The 26,169-nt window shown below is 38.0% G+C and overlaps 1 protein-coding gene across 1 annotated transcript in view; it reads right to left on the bottom strand.

Annotated features, from left to right (window-relative positions):
- Positions 1–19,304, bottom strand: part of ADGRA1 (adhesion G protein-coupled receptor A1) — a 262,352-nt gene extending 243,048 nt beyond the window's left edge. The window contains exon 1 of the mRNA XM_069863854.1: positions 19,072–19,304. Within this exon, the coding sequence (XP_069719955.1) occupies positions 19,072–19,292 (221 nt within the window). The 5' untranslated portion in view covers positions 19,293–19,304. The remainder of the gene's footprint in view (positions 1–19,071) is intronic.
- Positions 19,305–26,169: the final 6,865 nt, after the last annotated feature.

Genomic DNA, 26,169 nt, shown 5'->3' with positions numbered 1-26,169 from the left:
ATTTTGCTCTTGACCAAGAACTGCTGAAATGAACCCCTACTTAAAAATCCTTGATAATTGTAGTAGATTTGCCTCCCCTTCTGCTTCTCAGATTATTTATGAAATCCAGCACATCTTCATGTCACTTTATAAATAAACAATAATAATGGCTTTTCATGCAGAAACTGTTGAATGACCATAGCATATTTGCTCATATCCATCACATTCTTATCCTTAACTGACATTGAGGACTGCACCTGTTATTTTTAATACACAACCAACCATCCTCAAAGACATCACTGTCACTCCCATTATGCTTATTTTCTCATCAGAACACCTGTCTCCAGATCAACGCCTCGATTCAGAGAGTGGCCGTAGAGAAGGAAGCTACTTTTTCTAGTCTGGATTCAGACAGTCAGGAAAGGACTTCAAAGCTGACCAAGGAGGGTCCAAAACCTTACTGAAATGTGATGTTCTTCTGAAGAAGCTGGGAATAACTAGCCAGCAAACACATGAACTGGATAAGAACTTCCCAAAAGGCAAAACAGTGCACAAATATTTTTCTTAATTGTGTTACATATGTTATGATATACAATTACTAAGTACTCCCGTGGCTGCCAGGTTTACTTTTAGACTCACTTTGCTGTGGGCAGTAGGCCAGACGTATACTGGCTGGTGCCAGCTACACCTAGAAGACTATGTAGAAGTGCTAGGTAAGTTTCAACCTAAACCATTCCAGCAGAAAAGGAAAAGAAAAAAAACCACTTTGTTTTTAAAAAAGTACTTTCCTACCACCTTCTATGAAATACAATTCTTTTAGAAACAGAGGAATCTATCAGCTCATCCTCCCAGCTAATGAAACTTCACAAGAAAAGAAGCCTGTAACAACTTGAAAATGAATGTATTTATTTAATTACCTATTTAGAACAAGCAGACCTAAGGGAAAAGGGATACTTCAAAAGTGCCCTGCAGGGCACTGTTGGGAGGCAACAGCGACTTTTGAAACTCAAGTCTCAGACCTTGTCAATAGATTAAACAAACTAGGACAAACCTAATCCCATGGATTCTCACCTGGAGTAGCATAAGGCTTGAACTCTCTGACGACATAATGCTGCTTACAATAACTTCTTTTTTTCAATAGAAGGATGCTTAACCTCTGTGTGCGAGTTCAAATACTCTGTGTATCTTGTACCTGATGTTAAAATTAAAATTCATTGTAGAAAATCAAACTAATATGAATGAATCTATTCCAAGAATCCATTAAGTGTCAAAGACAGAAATCTGTCACAGGCCTTAAGTAACAGTTGTCATTAACCTTCTTCTTGTTTTGCTGTTCCAGTTTTGGCACTTTTTACCCATCTCGCTTTTAATTTATGTCCTGGTCATCAGCTGAATAGGAAATCATAACACTGCAAGACACAAAGCATTTTGAAAATAAATTTGTTCCTTCTTTTTTCAAAGACTTTCGTCGTTTCAAAATGCACTTTCCATAACACTGACAAACAAAAACAAGTTAGCCAATTTTTTAAAACATTTCTGAATGCCTCTCAGTGCCACTAAGCTCTCACCTTCATAAATTTAGTTATGTCATTGCCTAAGCCAGAGATGCACAAAACCTACTACACTGAGGAATTTTGTGTACAGTAATAACATAGAATAAATATATTTCATAATATAGTACAGTACATAATATAGTACAGTAATAACATAGAATAAATATATGTCAAGTAATTTTCAAGTATGTGTGATGGGGCTGTGGGCTGGCCAGAGTTTTGAAGACGTGCCTAGTTCATTTTGTCCCCAAAGGGAACTCAAAGGTTTTTTTACTAGGGAAGACAGACTAGAAATAAGAAGAGGGTTAATTCAGACCTTCCCCTGGTCATTATTTCCAGTTAGTTGGGAAATTTGGTGGGTTGGTGGGTTTTTTGGAGTTTTTTCTGTTTGTTTGAGCATTGGGTTTTGGAAATTAATTGTGTTTGGCTTGCAGCAAAATCTGCACCATTCTTCCTGGCCTTTCAGCAACCACCACCACGTCCCCATGTTGTCAAGTTCAGGACACAAGTGTATTTTGAAAGGAGTTCTTCTTGTCCCCACTTCTGAGCTTTAGTTTGCAGCACAAAAAAGACTCAGAGCACACTGATGGGATTTCTTGCAAGTGAAATCAAGTTAAAGTTCTGCTCCAGGAATGTACTCAATGCCTTTCAGGAGAAGAACATTCAGTTTGTGAGACCAGACTACAGCTAGTCTGAAATTAAATACAAACACACATGCTGAAAGTATGTATAATGGAGCTGTACACCAGCATTTAATACTCCAAAGTAACAACCAAAACCTGTCTAGCATAGCCCCTAGCACCAGCTCTTTCACCCCACAGATCTACAGCATGACATAAACGCTCTGGGCTGCCAGGCACCTGCTCACCATCACCTCTACCTCCCTGGTGCTGGGTACCTGGAAATCTCAGGCAAACAGCCACTTTTCTCTCAGACAAAATTTCCGGGAAAATTAACGGACTGTACCTTCTTGCCCTCAAAAGTCATCACAGTAAATTTTCTATTTTACATAGCGATGAAGGAAAGGAAATACTTTTTTCTGGTCACCATCACCCCCATCCCTGGGAATGGTAGATAAAGTATAGGCAAAAGCACAGCAGATGCTCAATTAATTTATTATACATTACTGAGCTTCCGTGCTTGGCAGGAACTTCTTGGAAACAGTAGAAACCCATGACAACTGACCTCTCCTAAACCTCTCCCTCTCACATCTCAGCCATAAGTCCTACAGACTATTAACTCGGTCAGGCCTGGTAAAGCAATGCTTTTGTTTATCATCGTGAGCTATTGCCATTTTATGAGGTTATCCACAACTTTTTATGCATAAAATGAATAAATAGTTTGGCCATTTCCTTTTTAATGTGTGCAAGGGATCCAGCCTAATTGTTCTTCTTTGTAGTACCATAATAGATGTAAATGGTAATAATGTGGTACACACATATGAAAATGCAATAGGAATGAAAGGAAGTGCAGATGAACCATTAAGCCTTCTCTCTGCAACTGAAGAAGTATCCATTATTTACTTTAAGGATGGCATTTCACTACACTGACAATATTCACCTGAATCTCTATGTAGCAGTTTGCTGCTCTCCTACAAGCTCTGCATCACCACTGCTCCTCCTCACTTTTCTTTCTTTCCTATCATCTCAAAAATAATAACCCTCCAAATTAAATCCATACTTTCCAAATTACAGAATTTAGAGACATAGTATTTGCCTAGAGGGAGCACTCAGTAAGGTTTGGAGGTTTTATATTGAATGACACTTCTGAATGACTTCACAACATATTTTACCAGCACAGAAATGATCGACTGAGCTATCAAAATACAACATGGACTTTGATTCCACAGGTAATTTGTATCATAAATATAACAACATTTTCACTTTTTTCAACTTTACAGATAAAACCAGCTTAAGTTTAGCTTTAGATCAGACTACATATTCTAGTAAATATTAAAATTAAGTCAAATAGAGTACTCAAATCAGAAAACAAATACTTAAATACTGCATTTTTTGTCACAGACTATGTAAAACATTTCTTCTAGGTAACTTAAAATTTGTATTTTGAGTTTCTTCAAAATTAGCACAGCAATAAGCATTATTAAAAAATTGATCTTGACTTTGAATACTGGACCAATTACATAAAGCTGATTTCTCACTATAGAAATGAGAATTTGTCCATCTCACACATTTGATTAAAATGAATCAAATATCTTGCTTGCACTAAAGGATCTATTGGTGTATTTTTGCCAGACTGGTATAAGTTTCCCCTTTCAATATTCATTAAAGTAAAACAAGATCATATTCACCTTGAAAGAACATAGAGCATTTTCCGCACTGTCCATTCTTGACAAGAGACCCAAAACCTGAAGTTATCACTCTCACCAGTCTCATAATTTAAACACCTAAATAAAATAATATCCAATTGATGTGTCCTTGGAAGAATTAGATTCAGAAAAAGCTTAAGACATTCAATATCATCTCTGTTATTAGAAATCCCCAGAGTATAAATTTTGCTACTCAAGTGCTAGCTCCTATTCTCAGTTTGTATTTTCTCAGCCTGGCTGTTGTCAAGATTTATTGATGATTACATTTGGATATATACTCCATCAAAATGCTGTATAAATACATATTGTATTAAATAGGACTAATAATCTTTGATCATACGTGGTGTCCCATAAAACTGTCAAGCACAGATCTCATTAATGATGCTATTAAAATGATGCAACTTAGAGAGGCTTTCCCTGTGAAAATGCTACTTGCTTGCACAAATGGGCAACAATCATTTTTAACACCACCAAAGTATCAGCATAACATCTGGAGACACTACAGATGAAGAGAAGAGCGCTGAACAGAGAAAGGGAACAGCAGCTTCCCTTAATGCCTGCAGCATGGATACCATAAAAACATTTCAAGATCCTGCTACTGAATTCTGGCAAAGGTCTTTCCTCTTGAATACTTATTTAACAGTTTGCACATTGTCTAGGAAAGCCAGTGGGGAAGGGAAAGGGGAAGGGGAACGGGGGTACAAAAAGCATGCTGATTTCAAGTGTATCGGGGGGGGAGTTGTTGTTTTTAAGCATAACCCCTCCCCCCCAGCAGCTATGCATCATATTCTAATTTAATTCCAAGTAATTAGTAGTGATGTTTTATACAGTAGAACACTGAAAGCAAGCTGAATTGTGACACCCCTTCCAAATATCTTTACTTTACAAATTTAGGTAACAGTAACTTAAATTTCTAAAAAGCATTTGTGATTAAAGAATTGTCAGCATGAAGCTTTCTCCCTTCCCCTAAACCCCTGGATTACTCCTTTGGGCTTACAATATCGGTATAACATAATATATATACTTATATCTGTTACACAAGAGATTATCCACCAATAATACAGAAATAATCCTAGATTACGTAAGAATTTACCAGCGAATCCCCAGGGTGATTAATACATTCTTTCAAACAGTTGTCATTTCTGTAAGTAAAAAATACTAATTTCATAGACACAATTTGTCGTTGTAGGTTCTCCCACTAGCTGTGAAGTTGATTGAAAGCAATGTGAAAAGAGCAGACATCTGACACATTTAGCCTGTCTTTATAAATTATAACATACTACTTTCATTGTTGCATAAATTATTAAAAAAAAAACTAAGAAAGAACAAGAGGAAATATTTTTAATATGGCTGAAAGGTCGCACTTCCTAGCACAGGAAAGAAACAGTGCCAAATTACAGAAATCGTTTTAAAAAAAAATAAAATACAGGGTACACGGGAAGACTTTAAAAACAATCGCTACTGAAACATTAAACTTAATGAGTAACTTAAAGATCAAAGGATGGTGACATTCAAATCACAAAGCTCTTCATGACTTTCACCTCTGCAATAAAACACTGACTTAGAGCTATACTGGGTTTTAGTAGCATCACTTTTACCAACACCCACCACCCAATAAAAAAATCCTACTGGCAACAACAGACAGGGGAACCAGAAATACAGTTCATTAAAGAAGCATGTGGACACAGCCTGATTGTCATTAAACTGCAACTTCTTATAAGAGAATATTTTTTAACTTCTTTTTTGTTGTCAACATTTTGTTAAACATTTTGTTTAAATTTGAAGGAGAAATTTAATTAGTTGGGTTAGCATCAAATAATAAACAAACACCATTAAAATCACTGGGTTTGATATCTCAAGAGTTAAAGCAAAGCCAGAGAATTTGGCAGAATTCAAAGCAGAAGAACTATTCACAGATGAAGCACACCTGGTAAACACGTTTGCCAATGTCAAGCGAAAAGACACTTGGTAACTATCCAGCACTGAGTGTTTCCAAATACACAGCACATAACTGTACGGTCAACATGACTATATTGATACTACCATGATTCTACTTCAGTATTAAAAAAAAATTAGTCACATTTTTACCAGTGTTACACTAGATTGGCTGCATCTCCCACAAAGAAAGAAACATTGCACAGAATCTGTTGATATTTCTAAGTCTGTACCCCAAAGCACTTACTTCATATTATGGCACTATACATGTAAGTATGGGTGAACACATAACAGAAACAGATTTTGACCAGTTCATTTATTTTCATGTTCAGAAGAGACCAATGTAATTGTGTCATTATGCAAAGAACCTTCCCCAGAAAAGGTGTGTCACGCCACTAACATCTTGTTGAGCTTTTACAATATCCAGTCTCGATTTAAGAATGAATGAATTAACTATCACAGTTCCTAAGTCTTCCAAAGGTTAATTACTCTCACTTAGATTTCCAGTGGCCTTCTCATTCTGAATGCATTTGCTTTGAACTCTCAATGACTGTACCCTATTATTTTCCAAATTAAATTATTGTTGACATCAGACTTTTTTTTTCTGTGTACACACCTATGGGACATGATCAAATAACCTCTTAACCTCAAGGAACTAGAAGAGATTTATGAGAAGGCACTTAAGAATACAGCACATATTTTCTAGTTCTTAAATAGTCCTCGAAATTTGAAAATATACTTACAACACCTTTTTCTAATCAACTTTTTCTCAGTAGCAGTAAACAAAAGTAATAGTTACTCTTTTATTCATTTTATCCCTGCTTTGGAATCCAAGATGATATTATCAGTGCACTTTTAGTACTATCACACCAGGAACAGATGTTTAACTGATTATGTACCATTATAATTAAGTGCTTCTTCATGACACAGTTTTGGAACTGTTTTCTGGAACATGCAAGTGCAAACTACTTTCTTGTCCTGGATATATGACAATGTTCTTGGCCATGTTAAAACGAACATTGATCTATTGAGTCCAGCTCGCCAAATGATCTTGGTTACTCTACAGAACTGCCCCAGGCTGTAATCATTCCTCCCAACTCTGTCTTCTGAGAACTTTATATTTTCCATCTGGATCATGAATAAATACACAGAACAGCAACAAGTCATCAGGAATATGTCAGACAGAAGTCTGTTTAGCTCACTGTCCTGTCTCTGACAGTGGCCAAGAGAAGATATACGAATATAACTCAGCAAGAAGCTCTGCAGCTAGCCTGTATGAGCCATGAAGAATTACATTTTATTTCCTATGAAACTCCAAACCAATTATTTGTTGCCTCCTCAGTCCTATACTATGGAAAACAGTGAATAACTTTCCCTATTCACTTTTAAATATCACAGATGTTCTCAAGATAAGAGATAAAAAAAAAAATCCAAAAAACTTAACCCACACCTCAGAAAACCACATTAAATAGAGGCAGTCAGCAGTATGGCAGAAAATCAAGAAAATGGTACAAAACAAAGTAACAACTGAAAGGAGAAAACATAGCAGCTTGCCCTGAGCACAGAGATGAGGATGAAAACCAGTTTTTGTAGCCAGCCTACACAAAAACAAATAGATGTTCAGAGAGCATCAGTCTCACACATGCCCCCAAAACATAATGTGGTAAGACTATCTTGAGGAAGGAGCATTACAAAAAAACTACTTCAAGATTAGCCAAAAAAGCGTAATCCAGTTTAAATAACATTGTCAATGTTTTTAACCTTCGTTTCCCCCCAAGCCAAAAATTCAGCTTACAATGGGGTTTTTTTCCAGCTCTAGGTTATTTACCCATTTCCTATCAGTCTCAGATGAACACAGTAGTGACCCAGGCTCAATACATAACAAAATCTATTCAACAATTAATAGCACATTATAAGGTTTAGAGCTGTGAAGTAAATAATATACAGAAAAATAAAGCTGAGGCTTAACTCAAGCAAAGTGGCTATCAGCAGAGCCATGATGTAGTCTTTAAAAAGGACCAATCAGCCAGCACTCTACCTTTTAAAGCCATTTACCTCCTCTAAACCCTTTTTTTCACTAGCATACTCTTACTAATAGTTTTTATTCCTCATAGTCATACCTTCTCTCTCTCTCCTTTCCAGAGTGCTAACAACTATACAAAGCACAAAATATTGGCCTCAGCACACAAGGAAAAATGAAGATGCACTTATTGTTCAGGAACACAGAAGGAAGCAGGAAAATCTACCTGCCACAAGAAAACTAGGCCAATCAATGAGAAAAGCTGACCTGAAGCTTTTATTCCTTTTTTCATTAATCCAAAACATTAAAAGCAGTACTAGTGAAAGCTTCCTTTTCTTCCCTGCTAGAAGACCAATGTATTTCTCCATAGATTGAGTTAAATGTAATGACTTTGGTTATAAAAAAAGTTTTATCACTGCTCTCTTTTCATAAAGGTAAAAATAATGTTGATTGCCTACGAAAAAAAAGCATACTATTAATAGTTTATATTAAATTTACTTCTTGAAATTTTGTCTCCCCTTGCCTTTCAGCCTACCAACACGGACTAAAAATAAGAGAAAAGCAGAGAGATGGGCTCTCCCATTGAAGACAGAACCTAGCCCATTTTCCTGAGTTTGATAACCACATCAGCACAGGCTGAAACAAATCACAAAGAGTTTTGAAATCTTGAAACTCAGAAATAAACAAAAGGACATTGCTTGCCAGCATGCATTTGAGCAATGGTACTTCTTGCCACAAGATGCTCTGAATGCAGGGATCTGGCACAGGTTTTGGGGGGCGAACTAGACTGGGCTGTAGAAAAACAATCCATTTTGGTAAATTGAATGATCAGGAATTACACTCTAAGTTGGGATGGCGACTAGAAGATCCTTGTGGGAACATCATACTGCTACTCTATCCTAGGCGCCTACTTTTAAACACTTTTAACTGGAGACACAGTACTGGGCTACACCATGGATGGTTTTTCTGGTCCAGGGAAGCCACTCACATTTTTATTGATGGTCCAGGCTGCAGAAAATGAAAAGCTGTGTAACCACAAGCACTTTTAAATGTCATGTATCATATTTTTACAGATTCCAGAACAACATTAGTAACTGAAAACTCCCACAAAACAGCAAAGCAGCAAGTAAAACAGACGGGAAACTCAGTTGCCCCAGATCTTCCACCTAAAGCTTCTTCTGAAGCTTTATTAGCTTTTCAAATTTCAAAAAGAAACACTAGTCAACTGTAAAGGCTTTTAGACAAAGGAAACCTACTGGACCATTGGCTTGGTTTATAAACCAATACCACTATTGTGACTGTTACTTTCAAAGAAAAAAACAAAACCAAAGAACTTTACTTCAGTGTACTTAATAAATGATTACTTGAGGGATTTTATTTGTTTAAAACAATCACTCTGCCTCAGCTAAAGCAGTACTCTGGGAAGCTAACATTAAAAAATTATTTTCTCTAATCTGTTCCAAACCGGGGTTTGGCATCTAATCCCTCTTCATTACCAAAGAGCTTGGTAACCATATATTTCATTTATAAAGTAGCCACAATAACAATACAAAATAGTTGACCTGAGTTCTTCAAAGGCACCTGCAGAAAATAAAGATGCAAACAGCATTTAATTACAGGGATAATCAAGCAACCAACTTCCTTACAGTATCTGAAAAAATATGGAGGCTATTTTCATTTCAAGTAATTTTGTCCTGTAACCAATGCCACTGTATTATTTATTCAAATAAGGATGTTGTCCTAGTCAGCAATTTACCATTTAACTGTGTAAAATTGTTATGAAGACCATTTTATGGACCAATCTGCTAATGGACTAGCTATTAAACATAGGTACCAATTAATTAATGAAAATTGTTTCAGAAAAAATTGTTTATTAGAAACAGGTTTATAATGATAATCAATAAGCATGAAGTACTTTAAAGCAGTAACTACATTAGCTCAAAATGCAGAAGATTAGAATTAATTAAATTTATTTAGCTCTTATGGTTATTTTTTGTGTCATCAATCTATATTGTTGACTCTTTACCTTGTTATTTATAACATGTAATTGTGCAGAAAGTGGAGAGAATTATGAATAGTACAACAATAAGTGACCGCTAATGTGGAGCTTTTTCAGCATTTAAAGTGTTAGGAATTTCATTATTCATCCTTTTATTATAGAAGTAGAGGGAAGGACAAAGAAAAATGTTAGAAAAAATACTTTCCCCTTTTCAGCAAATCTCATTGTTTCCTTTCCTGTTTAAACTAAAGACATTTGCACTAGAATATCTGCTATAACTCCAAGAGGACTAGCAAGTATATAAATATGCCAGGTAAGTCTTTATTTAACATCAACAGCAGATGGCATTTACTTAATACACACTTTAAATCATACACATAGATAAACACTGAACATCTGTGACTGACACCAGGTCATTTTCTGATATTCATATCTCAAATGTTGTCCTTCTTTGCTCTTCGTCGGGTACATTTAGGACCCATACAAAACAGTTCCTCAAATCATAAGAACTTAATGTGACCCTCTCAGCTATGTTGCTAAAAAATTGAAAGGAAAGCAAGCTCATCAGCAAAAAGAACCACCTTAAAGAGGGCTTCCTGTTCTCACTGAATGGACTTACATTCTTATCCAAAGTCTCCCAACACTAAATGAAAAAGTATGGAACTTCCCTCCTCAAGACTCCTACATGACTTAACCAAGGGAAAGATCAGATTAACTTTCTGAGAGGCAATTGTTACCAAACATGGAGGGAAAATTCCCCATATAGAAACTAACTATAGATTCTCACACGCATCAGTAGTTTAACAGCTACCTGAATACCTACTGCCATAACTCCCACACCCTGACTTGGTTTTCTGAGCACCCTGTAATCCACATTCCTTCAAACAAACATAATATTGTACTTTGAAGAGTTACCTGAAGTATAATATGACAGAATGTTACCATTCTCCCTCTGCAGATAATTACCTTGCTACAGATGAGATGAGGTATGACTACATGAATTCTAGTAATAAATAAGTGTAAGAAAGAAAATGTTGGTACAATGCAATTAACAAAATGTGTGCCTGAAAAAAAAAAAAAGCCTTATAATGATGACATTCACTCCTGAAGGAATAATGTATTGTTTTCTCCCAAAGAAAAGCACACTTTCTTGTGAATAGTTTGACTGTGTTTCCTTTTCTACATCCCATACGGGTGGAAAATGTGGCTTTTTGCAAAATCAGCATGAATTTGTCAACTGTTACAGCCATAGCTGAGAACAGTTCATTGACTTGATTTAAAATACAGCTATAAGATAAACTTAAAATGTTAATAATGTCAGCTATATCACAAGGGGATGCATTCATTTCTCCTAAAGTGAGATTTGCCTACATATTGAAAAGTTTTGTAGTTAAGAACTACAATGAGAATAAAAGCACACATTAAGACATCATCTTTATCACTATAATTATTTGCGTTACACACATTTTGCAGGTTTGGAAGGACAGTCGTCATATTGTTTGAATGTTGTCACAAAGGTGTAGGGAAAACTGGAAACAAAACTTTTCCTCTTCCCTTCTAAACTATATACAATTCTAGGAATGAAAACCACATGTTTTTCTTGTTTGCAAGTTGTATAATAAGATCAACAGGATCAACTCCATCTGCCTGGCCCCAGTTTCAGGCACTGCTGAACTCCAAGGCTTAATTCAGATCTCTGAGAACCCATAGCTTTATACATTTCAGTTCCACACAGTAAGTTCAGAATGAGTCAAGGATCAAAGGTGACAAGGGAAGATGCAATGGAGGGTTTAGAAAAGGAGTAGCAATTGGAAAGTCACATAAGACTAAAGAAGTGGTGGAGACACGTCCCACTAGATCAGGTTACCCAAGGCACCATCCAATCTGGCCTTGAACACCTCCAGGGATGGGGCAGCCACAACTTCCCTGAGCAACGTGTGCCAGTGCCTCACCACTTTTATGGTGAAGAAATTCTTCCTTATGTCTAGGAAGTGCAGCATTAAAAGGTTCTGAGAATAAGAGCCAATGGTTCCATGTTCATTGTAGATGATTAAGCATTTTTTTCAGCATGCAATGCTCCCCTAGCAGGATACATCTTAATGTGTAGAAATTCAGTTACTCAGAAGCGCTTCTAAATTTGATTCCACAAAATTGGAGTAACTTTTGATTTTCTTCTCGTTACCTTAAATGCTGGTAGGTTTCCTGTTGTGCCAGGTTGCTGGCACATTCCATCTAAGGAGCCTTTCCTACCACTTCAGTATGCATCCTCAAAAATTTCTGTAAAGTCTACTGTCTTAAGAAAGCTGTTCACAAAAAGGTTATGCTCTTCTTCCACATCTCTGGTCTCAAAGAAATTGATACTATGCACATTAATTTGTAATGCAGATATGAAAATAACTGTTACCAGGGAGCTACTAATACATAGTAACGTTAAGTGTTCAATACTTCCATTAAGTCCATACTTTTCTTCGAATTTTCCAGGCACGATTTGGTTACTAATAGTTTTAACTTTATCTTCCATTCTATGATGTAGTTTGTTCTTTACTTAAGTTACCGTACACATAAAGCCTCCCAATTTATACTTTTGTCTATAAAACACACACTCTCTGGGACCATCTATGCCATAGCAAAAAGAAAAAACTTTTACGGAGAGACATGACTTCGATTGCCATTAGAAATCACAGTAGTTCTTCAAAAGAACAGGGAGAATCATAAATGTCCATAATTTGGCATTTGGAGGCCTTGACTCATCAGGTTACTCAAAAACCATAATGATACCTTAACAGCATAGCAAATCCATTAAAGTTAATTTTGTGTTATACAAAGGCTACAGTATATATCTGAAAGTTCATGCCAGTGCCTCTATACCTTCATGAGTTTTGATGAGTAGCCATTTCAGAAGACATCCACTCACCAAAGGAAAGCTTAAAATATAACTTTAAAAGAATTTGCTTACTTATGCATAGCTATCAGCAAATTTAAATTCTATACTATTTAGGAATACATCTGAGTTTCTTGCAAAGATTTATGGGTCTATGAGCATTATACCCATAAACCATTGTGTGCTTACTTTATTGGCAGAACAGTTTATATATTTGACACAGCACTATTCAGATAAGATTACATCCAACTAAGTGCAGAAAAGAAACTGTCAACAAGTCTGGAAGACCATAATAGAAACTGCAAACACAGTTTTTATTTGACTAATCATACCTTCAGAGTACTCCCATATCAGTCCCAGGCATAAACACACAGTTGGAACTGATTTTAAGAGAAGGGTGAAGGAATGGCATGTTGCCACAAAAATAAGAACCAAGCCTGAACCACGTGCTCCCTGTATTAGGTAACTGCCAAAGCAGATGGATAAAAAATGGTAATATTATAAATAACAAAGAGTTTTCAGCCAAATTATATTTGGGAAGTCTAGAACTAGACAGCAAATTTGTGATGGATCAAAGTTACTTGTGATTGATTAGAGAAGCACATGTCCAGCCACTTTATGGTCCGTACACTTTTACTGCTGTGAGGGTTTGATATTTTATCAGAAAGATGGAAAAGGAGGAACAAAGAGTTGCTCTTGAGAACATGCACAAATACTACTAAGCAGTGAAAACTAGGCTGGCAGAAAGCTCTGACTCTCAGATGTGCATGACAGAAGTGTGTAAGCTTCATATATATGAATATATGTTTCCTACTGGCTGTAAAGCAGAACCACTGCCTCAGTAAAGATAATTATACTCACTCTTTCCCTTTAACTTTCAGATTTATGCCAGCTCTGTATTATAAAAACAAGTCAAAAGACTGCAGTAAGGAACATAGGAATGGATTATTTGGAACACGTCTGGAATCAACAGCTGCAAAATCTGTGATGACAGAGGGTCCCAAGTAGAGAACAACTTTGCACAAGAAAGCAGTGTTACTCTGTCTATTTTTGCCCAGAAAGTCCCTGGGTCTTTGTTAATGGCAGAGGAATAAACAGGCTTCTAAAGCCACAGGTGTTAGTATGATCCTGCTGTTGTAGAGCATCAAACAATTAAACAAGATTTGTGATTTAAAACCTATGAAGATGCAGAGAAAGGAGACAGTATATAATATTAACCTCTCAGAGCTTCATTTTAACATTTTTCAGACCCTTTCCCATGGACTAGTCAGACCTGTTATAAGTCCTTTCACCTTCTTCACCTCTCTTCCCATCACTCCATCACTTCCCCCTCTTCACCTCCTGTCATGTTCTATAATGTTGGCAGGATACTTAGAAAGGGACAAGGATAGAAAAATGTATTTTGAGAAAACATCTCAGTATGCCTTCTAAAAAATAACTGAAAAAAAAAGAAGAGATACAGTGCTACATTTTCAAATCTTTAAAGAACAGTCCACTTTGAGGGCTGATAGCACTTGGATCCCAAGGGATCCCAACTCATGCAGCTTCCTGTAAAGGCAAATTCCACATACATAAATCATAAACCTTTTCGCTGGCCTCTATCTCATTGCAACAGATGAGGATACCAACACTTCAGAAACAAATTTTTGGTGCCCATATTTTCTGACAGTTAAAATTAAATAGGTTTTATGAATATTAGGCCAACATACAAAAAAGAAAAGAAAAAAGCACCAGTGACATACTGAATCTCCTCCTGCTTAAGGCAAACAAGGTCAGTAGCTAACCAACTGACAAATTCTATTGGATCACAAAACCCCAGTTTCACTGGGGACTTCTCAATACGTACCAAACATACAGTTATGTGATAAAACCCCCTTCCTTCCCATATGCATCCTCTTGTCTATCATCACCATTTTATTTTTACCTCTGGAATGAAACTAAGTATAAGATCACAATGCTGTGAATTTCCCAGTATGCAGCAAAAAAAAAAAAAGACTTGGTTTCTACATAAATCACCAAATTAATGAACTGTTCGATACTGTGAAATAATTTTACCTGTTTCCAAAAATTCTCATCCCATTCTCTTGCACAAACTACTTTCCTCAATGGAAGTTACACTAAGAACTTAAAGCATAAGGAGAACACATAGCACTGTTTCAACTTAGGACATTCACAGATTAGTAAGAATAAATAGGGAAAGCAACCTCAGTACAATTCATATAACTTTAAAACATTCATCTGTTAACTATTAAAGCAGCCTTTATTGTATTTTGCACATTATTTTACCTTAACAGAATCTTTCCACCCTCCTCTTGTGTTAAAATTTCCAGCAATGTCAATGCATCAGTTCCATTAAAAGAGTTACAATTTCAAATTGGTCTTAATACATCCTGCTACAGGTAGATAAAAGAATCCAGGTGTCAATATTCCCTCTTTAGAAATAACATAAGAAAATAAAAAATTATTTTCAGTTAAGGTGTCTTATAGCTGCTCTAGCTGAAACTATACCTTGAAATATCAAGGAAATTAAAACTAATATCCAAAGAGTTTTCATTTCTAGTATTTTTCTCTTTTTCTTTTGCTCTCCCCAATCATTTGTCCCAGACCTTTCAAGTCTTAGGTGTATTTGATGTCAGTTTGCTTTATTAGGAGTTTCTTTCACAACAACAAACTGGCCTTTTTTTTTATTTTTCTTTTTCATAGGAGTTTTGGAGAAAGCATGTATAAATATGTATACACACATAAATAATGGAGCAGAAAACTTGGGTTTTATTCTTTTTTAATGCCGCATGGAGTGAACACAGGACACTAACCAAGGTGAAAATGGTCTGGAAACCTTTATAATAAGAATTACTTTTAAGTAACACTGTTATTAACAAGTTAGCAATGCAACTTGAGATCTCATTCCAATAAAGAAAAATATGCGAGTTTTAGGATACGGAAATAAAACTATGAACAATATTTTTTGTTCACCCTTTCCTCAATTCTTGCTGTGTTTGCTTTGGCTAGCTTAAACTCTAGGCTCTCTGGGACATAAAGAACACTTTTGTAATCTATTTTTACAGCAAGATGCTTATATTAAAGAAATTACATTGATATATCCTAAATTGACTATAGGAGTATAAAAGAAGAGACTGGACATTAAAAAAATCCTAAATAAAAAATTCTAAGTATCGAATAAAGCTTTGAATAAATTCCAGTAGACATGACATAAATGAATGCGACATAAAAGCAATCTGGGGACAGAGAAAAGCAGGGCAATGCTGCTTTCAGAAGCATGTTTGTAAAGTGCTCTGAAGATTAAAGTCCCTACATATGTATTACTACTATGGATTATCACTGGAGTCATGTATTTTCACTCTGAAATTGAAAATACCAGGAATTTGTGACAACTTCCAATTCAGAGTTAAAAGAAATGCATAGATATAAAAAATAGGAAGATTCATAGATGATACGGAAGTGCTATGAGCCATACACTACCTTAAATTTTCTTCATTTCTATCACAACAGTTAAAACAGCAGACTTCCACAGGTATATCTGTAGTTATAACCTTCAGTATAAATGTTGGACTTCCATTTGAATTGAAGGAGAAAAGAAAGCAATGATGCTACCATCTGAAGCTGACGGTATTTGTTGATATACTTCGTGAAGCTTTGTCAAGAATAAGCATTTCTTCAGTGACTTCACACTAGTTTGCCTTGAGTCAAAACACTGCCTACCAAATTTCAGAAGTATTTTCAGTAGTGATACTTTCAGTACATATGTCTTAAAGAACTCAAATCATCAAGCTGAGTCAACTCAGGTGAAAAACCAAAAACAAACATTAAACTAAATTCTTAAATTTACTGATAAGCAACATTAAGACATTCACTAGAGGTCATTCTGCTGTTATCTTTGCAGAACAGTTTAAAAAGCTTGGCTTCAATCTTCCCCTACAAGAGAAAATAGCACTACAGAAGCAGCACCCCCATTTATATATATACACATATACATATATATATGTGTGTGTATATATACACACACACACATATATACATATATATACACATATATATATGAGATTACTTAATCTGCTCCCAAAATCCCCAAACTGTTACATTGTTTCATTAGAGTGTTACTGCATCTGAATACATATTCTTTTATTCACCTCTATATCTCTTAATTGTTAAAGCAATCCAAAGGTTCATATTCCATATTGTTCTCTTTCTCTGCGGGCCCATAAACCTGAATGGATGCAGGCAGCATCTACCAGAATATTCCCTTTTGCTCAAGTCTTCCAGGCAGCTACAAAAAAAGAAAATGTAAGAGCACTAGTGTTGAGCTTTTTATCATTATTTTCTGCAGCTGGCCAAATCTCACAAGAGTAATTTAATTCATCAAAACTGGTTTCTCTGGGAAATTCTTTGACACATTAAATCAAACTGTCATCTGCATGTTCCAGCTACTGAAAATTATTATGTCCCTAACACAGATTCTAAACTTTTTCTTTTTCACATTCAAGATTTAGCCTTAAATTTACTTATTGAGAAGAAAAAAAATAAGACAATAAGAGGAAAGGAATAAGTTTAGGTGACACCAATTATTGTACTTGTCCAGGTGAAATACAACAACAGTGTTTAAGTTTCATATCAGTTAAGGGCAGCTAATGAGCTTCCAGCTCAATGGTCATCTGTAATTAAGTTTAAAAAAAAATAACATGGTATCTTTCTAACCAGTAGGAGCACGCATTACCTGGAAGGTGCACATTTAGTGTGATATCAAGTCTGCTACTAGTGCCTTAAATCATAGGTATAAATGAGCAAACCCTCCCACCTACCACTTCAAACGCACCACCTCCCCTGTTCATCTTTTTTCACTTCTGTTTCCAATTAAATTTCTTTTTATTACAGTGAATACAAACTTCTGGTGATCTTGTGGTGAGCTGAATTCATCCACTGGTACTTACCTTGTCAAAAAAAAGTTTCTTAAAGGAAAAAAAATCTAAATAAATCTCTGCAAATCACTGATTAAGAACAAAAATCACTGTAGGTACACCAAGCTTGAGAGCTTCTACCAATGGAAAAAAACCAGGTTTTGTCTACCCAAGTTGTTGACATTTTATGCTTTCGGGGGGGATTACAAACTGTAACTATATAGCCAGTTATGTAAACTAGGAAAGTAACAGTTATCACCTAGGTCAACACGTACACTGATACAATAATTTTATTCTAAACCAGCCTATTAAAATTTCACAGGAAGTGTATTTATTACATCTTGCATATTAACATGCAAAAGTTTCCCAGATGAATAATCAGAATGAAGCTAATCAGCATCAAGTCACTCAACACTTATAGCTGAAACTGAACTGAAGCATATGCAGCACATCTGTACGTTTACAAGCACAAGCTCCACAGATGTTATAAATTACTATCTTAACCAGTTGTCTCCTAAAAGTGTTGACTTTAAGAGAATGCAGTGAACAGTGGAGATGTTCACAGCACGAATTGTCAACAGAACTGAACTCAACAGTAAAAGATCTGTTGATACGTGCATGATCTACAGGGTCAGTGTCACTGAGCTATTACTGCTTGGGTCCATCACAGTGACATTACTTTCATGCACACTTGACGATACAATTACAAAAAGTTCTAGGCTTTACTTAAAATCCATCCCATTTATTCAAGTGTAGCTATGTGCAACAGACAACCAAACATCATAACCTATTTCCAAGCCACTCGGGGGAAAAAAAAAAAGCAAAACACCAACTGTGAGTCATTTTCAATTACCACACAACTCGGAACAATAGTGGAGATTTGATTATTTCAGATGGTTGCATGCAAACTCTTGTTAAAGAAAGGAGACATCCAATTCCAAACTTTATTTAGAGGAGACAAGAAAGAAGGGGGAAAGCGGTTAATTACAAGGAACTCCAGAAGGCAGCTTATGATTATCGATGCTGTTCATTTACATATGGCCCAGGGAGCCCGTGCCCATCCCATGGCCGGCAGAAAGGTACATGAGCAAGTCCCATCAGTTCTGCTGCCACTGACATTTTCCAAAGCAGCACTCACAGCAGCAGCATGCAATTTACATCAGGGAAACTCAGCTTCCCCAGCTCGACCCAGCGAGAGTTTCCAAACGGAGGACAAAAATAAAAAAAAAAAAAAAAGAAAGGGTGGGGGGTGGAATACAAACTCTCACATAGTTTTTAAAAGCCGGGCCAGGGTTACGTTCTGCTCAGAGCGGTCCTGCCCGTCCTGAGCGTCTGCGCGCCCCCCGCCCCTCATCCCCCAGCCGGCAGCATCCCGGGGCGGCAGCATCCCGGGCTGGTCCCCGGTATCCCCCGGCCGGCAGCATCCCGGGGCGGCCGCCAGGTGCGCTCCGCGGGCCGTACTCACAGGGACACGGTGCGCTCGGGCAGCACGGCGGGCTGCAAAGTTTCCACCAAGTCTCCGCCGGTGCAGACCACTTTGATACGGAGAGCCGGGCGGCCGGGCCCCTTGGCGCGCTCGGCGGCGCAGAGGCAGCGGTCCACGATGAGGTCAGGGCAGTTCCTGCTGCCCCCGCACAGCCCCAGCAGGGCGGCCAGCAGGCAGAGGTGGCGGCACACCCCGCGCATGCTGAGCCGCCCGCCCGCCGCCGCCGCCGCGCATGGCACGCGCCCCTCCGCGCCGCAGCCGCCGCCGCTCCCCTCCACGCCTCCCGCGGCCACCCCGCCCCGCCTCGCTGCGGCCGAGCGGCACTCCCAGGGACCCCCCCACCCCCTCCTTCCCTCCTCTCCCCCTCCTCCTCCTCCGAGGAGCCGCCGCTCTTTTCCTGCCGCAGCCCGTGCGGCGGCGGCGCTGGGCGGACCCCTCGGCGCGCAGCGGGACCCTCCTCCCTCCGCTGCCCCCCTCCTCCCTCCGTTGCCCCTTTCCTCCATTCATTCTCTCCATCTCCCTCTGTTGCCCCCTCCTCTATTCGTTGCCCCTCTCCTCCATTCGCTCCCCACCCCCTCCCTCCGTTGCCCCCCTCCTCCCTCCGTTGCCCCCCCTCCTCCCTCCGCTGCCCCCTCTCCTCCCTCCCTTCCCCCCCCCCCTCCCCCGTTGCTCCCTCCCACCGCGGGGTGCGGAGTTCCGAGCGCGGCTCTACCTGCGCGTTTGGCACGCGTCGCGGTGCCCAGTAATTGGGGATGGGGCGGGGGTGCTAAACAGAGGAGCCGAGGACGAGCCACACCTCCAAAAAGGAGAAAAAAATAGGGGTGCGGCCAGCCTAGGCACAGGTTGGGAGCTGGAAGTACTGTATGGGTTCGGGATCTAGTGTTGTAAACAGCTGCGTTCCCTACCGCGCCCGAGAAACGCGTGTGCGAAGCGCCGTTCGCACCTAACGGGGTGAGAACGCAGGATCCGGCAAAGGTTGGTGCGGACCAGGGAACAGGACGGTCCTCGAGGCCCCTCGGGGCTCCCCACTGGCAGCGGGGGGGTCTGTGCCTTGTGCTGCCCGCGGACCCCTCACATAGTGCTGTGGGTGTGACCCAAATAAAAGGTTTGACCTGTAGCTAAAGGCTGCTCATCATCCTTGTCAACAAGCATGATTCTATTTTCTTTTCTACTTGTATGCTATTTGCAGCACTCTATGGCTTTGGAGTGTTCTCAATAGTATGTGTGATTGGTAACTCTTAGGGCAGATTTTCAGCAGCAACTGTAAACTACCCTGGTTTTTTGCTGAAAGTGAAGAAAAATTCCGAAGTGTAACAAGAACTTACATTTTTAATGACCTTTTAAAAAAGAGCAAGTTCCTCACCTTCTCTTACTCAACGGAGACTCACTACACACATTTTCATTGCAGGATCTAGGCCAAAGTTAGTAATAGGCTGCCATGGCTGTAAAGCCATTTTAAGAAATTACTAGTTTTTCTTTAAAACATATTGTATTATTGTCCCTTAGGGAAGATTTGTCTTGCACATTTACAATGCCCGTTATCACTGCATTCTAATACCTAATTGGAGCCTTTAAGCACTAAGTTATTAATAAGTGATAGAAGGGTTAACACCCTTGGGAAATTCCAGGCTCAGAGGAAATTTCTCAGGAACAATCTTTTTCTGTACAGTTGTTGATTTAAAGAATCATAAATATTACAGCCCCTGTTCTTTTATTTTTAAAAGCAAAGTTGTGTAAGACTTAACTGCCAGACAGCCAAATGGACTGTGTTACATGAGACCAGTAAGATTGTAAGGATTGCATGCTGTTCTTTATCATAAAGAAACCCTGTGTAGCATTTAAATTTGCAAATTTTTTTTAGCTTGGAAAAATTTTCTCTCATCCATACTGTTTCAAAAAGCACAAGTGGAGCATACACATTTATTGAGCATGGATATAATTCAGTGTTAACCTTGCTGAGAGGGAATGGAATTTTTCGGTCAAACTCGGCCCTAAACACATGCTAGCAGAATTTTACCATTTTTTATAACTCACTGATCCTGAAAGTTTTTGAAGAATATTGTTTTATTAAGGAACAAGGAGGTTTACAGTCACATTGATGCCATCTATCAAATCCTAGATTAAAGGCAGAAAAGGAGTTATTATTCCCAACAGTACAGGTGAAGAGAGTTTCCTTTCCAGTTTCCAATGCACCTGATTTTTTTCTTGCTTTATTACAAATAAGAAAACAAAACCTCAGTCATCCCCCCCTTCCCTCACAGTCATCTTCAAATATGAAGAAAGTAAAATGTTTGTGATGATTTAAAAGCATAAATGATTGTTTCTGCCTGAAATCTTGCAGTATGAACAGGTCCAATAGAAAAAAAGACCTGGGCATCTACAAAGCTTGGTACTACTTCAACTGTCACCAGCCAGCACAGCTGAATATTTAGCGTTGGTGGTAGCTAACCCTTCTCCCACACTTTGGAAGATATAACATCAACCTAGACATAATATGTGAACAACTGAATTTTCCACATCTTAGAAAGGTGGTATAGTCCCATGTTCCCTTATAAAATGAGAAGAAAAAAAAGTTGTGGCACTGCAAATAGAAAAATAGCCCACACCACACTATGTCGGGGTTCCAAAACTGCCTGTTTTAGACAAACCACAGGCCTACAGCACAGCTACCTTTGGTCACTTACACAGCAGATAGTGTACGGTAGGACAAGAGCTCCTTAGCTAGGTTTTGGCATGTGCAAAAAGATAATTACAAGATTATGGTGTGTATTAAAGTTAAAGATACTTGGAGAATATAGGTGTCTGTGTTGTTAAATAGAACTGAGTGAAGTTACAGCAAAAGTGTATTAGAAGGAACACACTTTAGGGTGTCTCTCCTTACAGTTTTCTCTCTTGGTTTGGTGGGCAATCAGAATGTCAGGAGTGCCGGTCTCCTTTTGCTCACAGAGACAGCTGGGTGAACTTAAGAAATGGTTGAGGAGTCCTACAACACCAAGTCCTGCTCAGAAGAACTTTCTTGCAGACAGAAGCTAGACCAGATATAGTTGAAACATGAAATATTTTCTAATTTTAATAATTTCTTTACAGTGAAATTCTTTCTTTAGTTATTTGATTAAATCATAGAGATGAAGGATAAATTTTCTGGGATGTAAGAAAATTAATACATGTGGCTATTCTCTTTGTATTTTTATTTCTGTGCATGAAAAACTTAAAAAGGAACGGCATTTCATTTAGGAAGATTATTCTGAAATGTTAATAGCCTGAATGAAGGTAAGCAATGTAAAAAGGAATCAGAGGTTAGAGATACAGGTAATTCATAAAACTAGTTTTACATTACATTTAAATCATGTTCCCTAGCACAGAACAGCAGCAGCACCTGTTTAGCATCACAGGACATTACACAGCAATTAAGTAACAAGCATGTGTTACACAATAATAGGAAATATGGGAAGGCAGAATGTAAATAAGACAATTTGAATTTTGTCAGGATTTCAAAATTGTATGTTAGTATTGGAAGAGAGCCATGGAAACTTTAATAACCACAAACTGTCAGAGCTTTTGTTTAGCTGGCACTGCATCAGCTCTCTAATCCCTTGAACATTGACTCTTTATTGACAGTAGTGAAACAATGAATCATTCACCCCATTTCCTCTCGCCCCTCCGTATCCCAACACTGTTATCCCATCATGACCAGATTTCGCACTATTTGTCACATCAACATAACCCCATGTTACGTCTGTAAGCCTTTGCAATGAAATTATTAAAAAAAACCCAAATAAATATAGGAGAGATGTGGCCTAGAGCAAGGATAGGTAAAGTAATGGCGAGAAAAAACAATCCAGAGCAGGTTTCCACTGAGACACTTGTAATTCCCTGAAAAAAACATCATTTGAAATGTGAAAGAGGTAAAAAGCAGAATGGATGAAAACACAGTCCAACATCCACACAGAAAGGCACCCAATGATTTTTAGCTTCACACACAGTGAACTGACAGGTCAGCATTAGAGGCAGGACAGTCCTGTTCTATAAAGAGCTCGCGTAGGGCATTGACAGTCTCAGAACAAACAAGATAATGATAAAAGCTAAGTTGTTCAGAATCATTACCAATGACTAGAATTAATTGGATAAAACCGACTGTAGAACCAAACTGTCAACAAAACAGTCCTGAAACTATTTAACAGACAGAATAATCTTTTAAGGAAATGCGGAAACTGAGTCATTCAGAACGGGAGTAGTCAGAACGGGGAATCATGTACCATAGGGAACAATGCTGTGTTAGAAAGAACTGACAAAACAGGATTTCCATTTTTGCTGTTCTACAGTAGCACAGTGAGAAACACCTCTGTACTGTTTTTGTTAAGAAATCATCATCTAAGAAACCCTCAAATATCAGTGCATTGTTATGCGTCCACTTATATTTTGCATCATACTTACAATTATAAATATATTATTGTATCTGAAATCAAAATGGATTTGAACATATCACCCTGCAAGCATAGAAAGTTTTCCAAAAAAGTTGCATTGAACTTTTCGTTGAAATAAGGAGGTCCTTGAAGTTAGAGACCCCTTATAAAAAATAAATAAATGTGGCTTTACTTGTTCTGTAGCAGAGCAGAGACCAATGCAAAATTCTCTTAGGAACTGAGAATGTAGCCCTGAAGTTTTACACAAATAATAATAATAAGCTATCAGTGGGGAGTGGAATAATTATCACAAAACTGTCAACAGTGAAATAAATAATACTTGGAGGAAAAAACTGGAGTAATAGCTGTTTCTCAATGCTGAGCCAAGTTTTCTTCCAATGAATACTTTATAGAGTTATTTCCAAATTATATAAACACACACAGAGAAAAAAAGTCATACCTACATGGGAGTAAATTTCTGATAACACCAAATGCAAATCCAGCTGTTACGAAGTCCCCAGGTGCCTCAGAGAACAGACTGAAATTTTTCAGGAACACTATTAATGTCACACATTTTTTAATGTTCTAGCCTTCATCTCTTCATCCTGTTTTATTTACTTGCACAGTAGCAGAAGAATAGCTCTTGCATGGTCAGCCAAAGGAGTGCTAGGTTTTTTTAACTATGTACCTTCTGAGGTCTCACATGAGGTAAAAAACTGCATGAAAATCAAAATGCTGTCATTTGGCAGACGGAGCAGAAAGTACAGAGGGGGTAGCAGCTGCCTTCTGTCCCACAGACCCAGGCACCTATTCCTGCAGGAATGTGGGGATTTCAGGAGGGCCACCCTCTTTCTCTCACACACGTGGTTTTAAGGTGCACTGGAATGACATATGTTTGGATATTGGTGTATACACCCCTGTAATTCTCAGTGTTGTTCATTCCTGACACCTGAGAATTCTGACTTACTAGCATGTCTTTTATCAGAGGAAAAAAAAGAGAGGGAATACAGAAGAAAATAGCACCCTGAAAACTCTGTATTTTTGGGGTAGAAAGCTACTTCAAGCTTTATTTTCCAGTCATGCAAAAATGTTTCTTCTCTCTGTCATCTCCCTGCTTAAAGAAGGTCAATTGAGTCTTTTCCACACCTTCCTGAGTTGTGAAGGTCTCTTGCTACCCTCCTTTGTACTTCTGGAGGCGGTGGGTTAGGTACTACCCTCTTCATTGCAGAGGAGACATGAAGTGGTCCAGAAGATGACAAGGGTCATCGACATCAATAGCAAAAGCAATATCTATTTGTGCAACTTCATTAATCAATTTAAAATATGCTTCATAGTAGTCATCAGTGGCATTTGGGTTTGAAGCATGGTCAGAGAATGCCAGAATGATTTGTATCGGAAGAGAGCTCTGGACATTACCTTGTCCAAATCCACAGTTAAACCAGTGCCAGCTTCAAAAGTACATTTTGTTGCTCAGAGCTTGTCCAGTGACGCTTAGAGTCACCACACACAGGGGGATTTCACAGACTCTGGGCCCTGCTCTAGTGTTTGACCATCCTTGCTGCAAATAATTTTTCTTCTCTTTAGCTCTTAAACTGATTTCCCTTGCTGCAAATTGTATCTTTTCCCCTCTTTTTCTTTTGCTGTGTGCCTCTGGAATAACAGGCTAGCTGCTGATATCTACTCTTCAACTACCCATTAAATAATGGAAGATAGTATTAAGGTCTTCCTCATCTCCGGGCAGAACAAACCCCTGCTCCCTCCATTATGTGTCAGGTCCTCTAACCCATCAGCAATCTCACTGACATGCCAAGGAGTTAAAGCCAGTTTATCCACATCTTTTTTGTATGACTGTACCATCTTGTGACAATAAATGAATGGTGCAAAATAAAAAGTTATTACTCTATTATTTCCCTTCTTAATCAACTTAATGGCAAGGATATTCAGCAAATTTCTGGGTTATTTGCCAGTGAATTAAACTAGTCTATTAACATAACCTGTATTTCACTGCTTGCTGTTTTATTCACTTATATCAGAAAAGGAAAAATAATTATTTATAAACTTAAATACAGTGATCAAAATAATAATATCATTATACAATAAATGTTTAAGATAGACAAAGGTTGCATTGCCTGTTGACATTTTATCCTTGTCACTCAGTTATGTGGAGCCTATCCAAGAGTCAACAGTAGTATTTTACAGAGAAGATTTCATGCATAGCTAGTGGTTCTAATAACTAACTTATTTGTTTTTAAATCACCAATTGAAAACATAGGGAAAACAAATTACAAAGACTAAATGAGAACTTCTATTTCTACTTGAACAGAGTTTTAAAAAAATAAACTATACCGTGGCTTGAACTAATTTTGTAGGGGATGTAAGTAGATTCATATTTTGTGGCCAAGTTAGAAAGTCCATTGATATAAGTCCTAACACGAAACGCCAACAAATCCAATTACCACTCACAGCTGCGCAGCAATTCTGCTAATATCAATAATCCCTCAGTCCAACTAAATTATAACAGACTTCCATCTTTCTTTAAATTCCTTCTGTCAAAACAAATTTCTGTCCCAGTTTCCTTACAAGCAGAAAGTCACATCTATTATTTTCCATCTGCATATTCCCATTTCCGTTTCATTTTGCATTCTGAGCCACTTGAAATTGTGTCAGTTGCTAT

The sequence above is a fragment of the Phaenicophaeus curvirostris genome, chromosome 9 (assembly GCF_032191515.1).
Source record: "Phaenicophaeus curvirostris isolate KB17595 chromosome 9, BPBGC_Pcur_1.0, whole genome shotgun sequence".
Classification (NCBI taxonomy): domain Eukaryota; kingdom Metazoa; phylum Chordata; class Aves; order Cuculiformes; family Cuculidae; genus Phaenicophaeus; species Phaenicophaeus curvirostris.
Note: the sequence above shows the minus strand (reverse complement) of the source record. Positions and strands in the feature narration are given on the sequence as shown.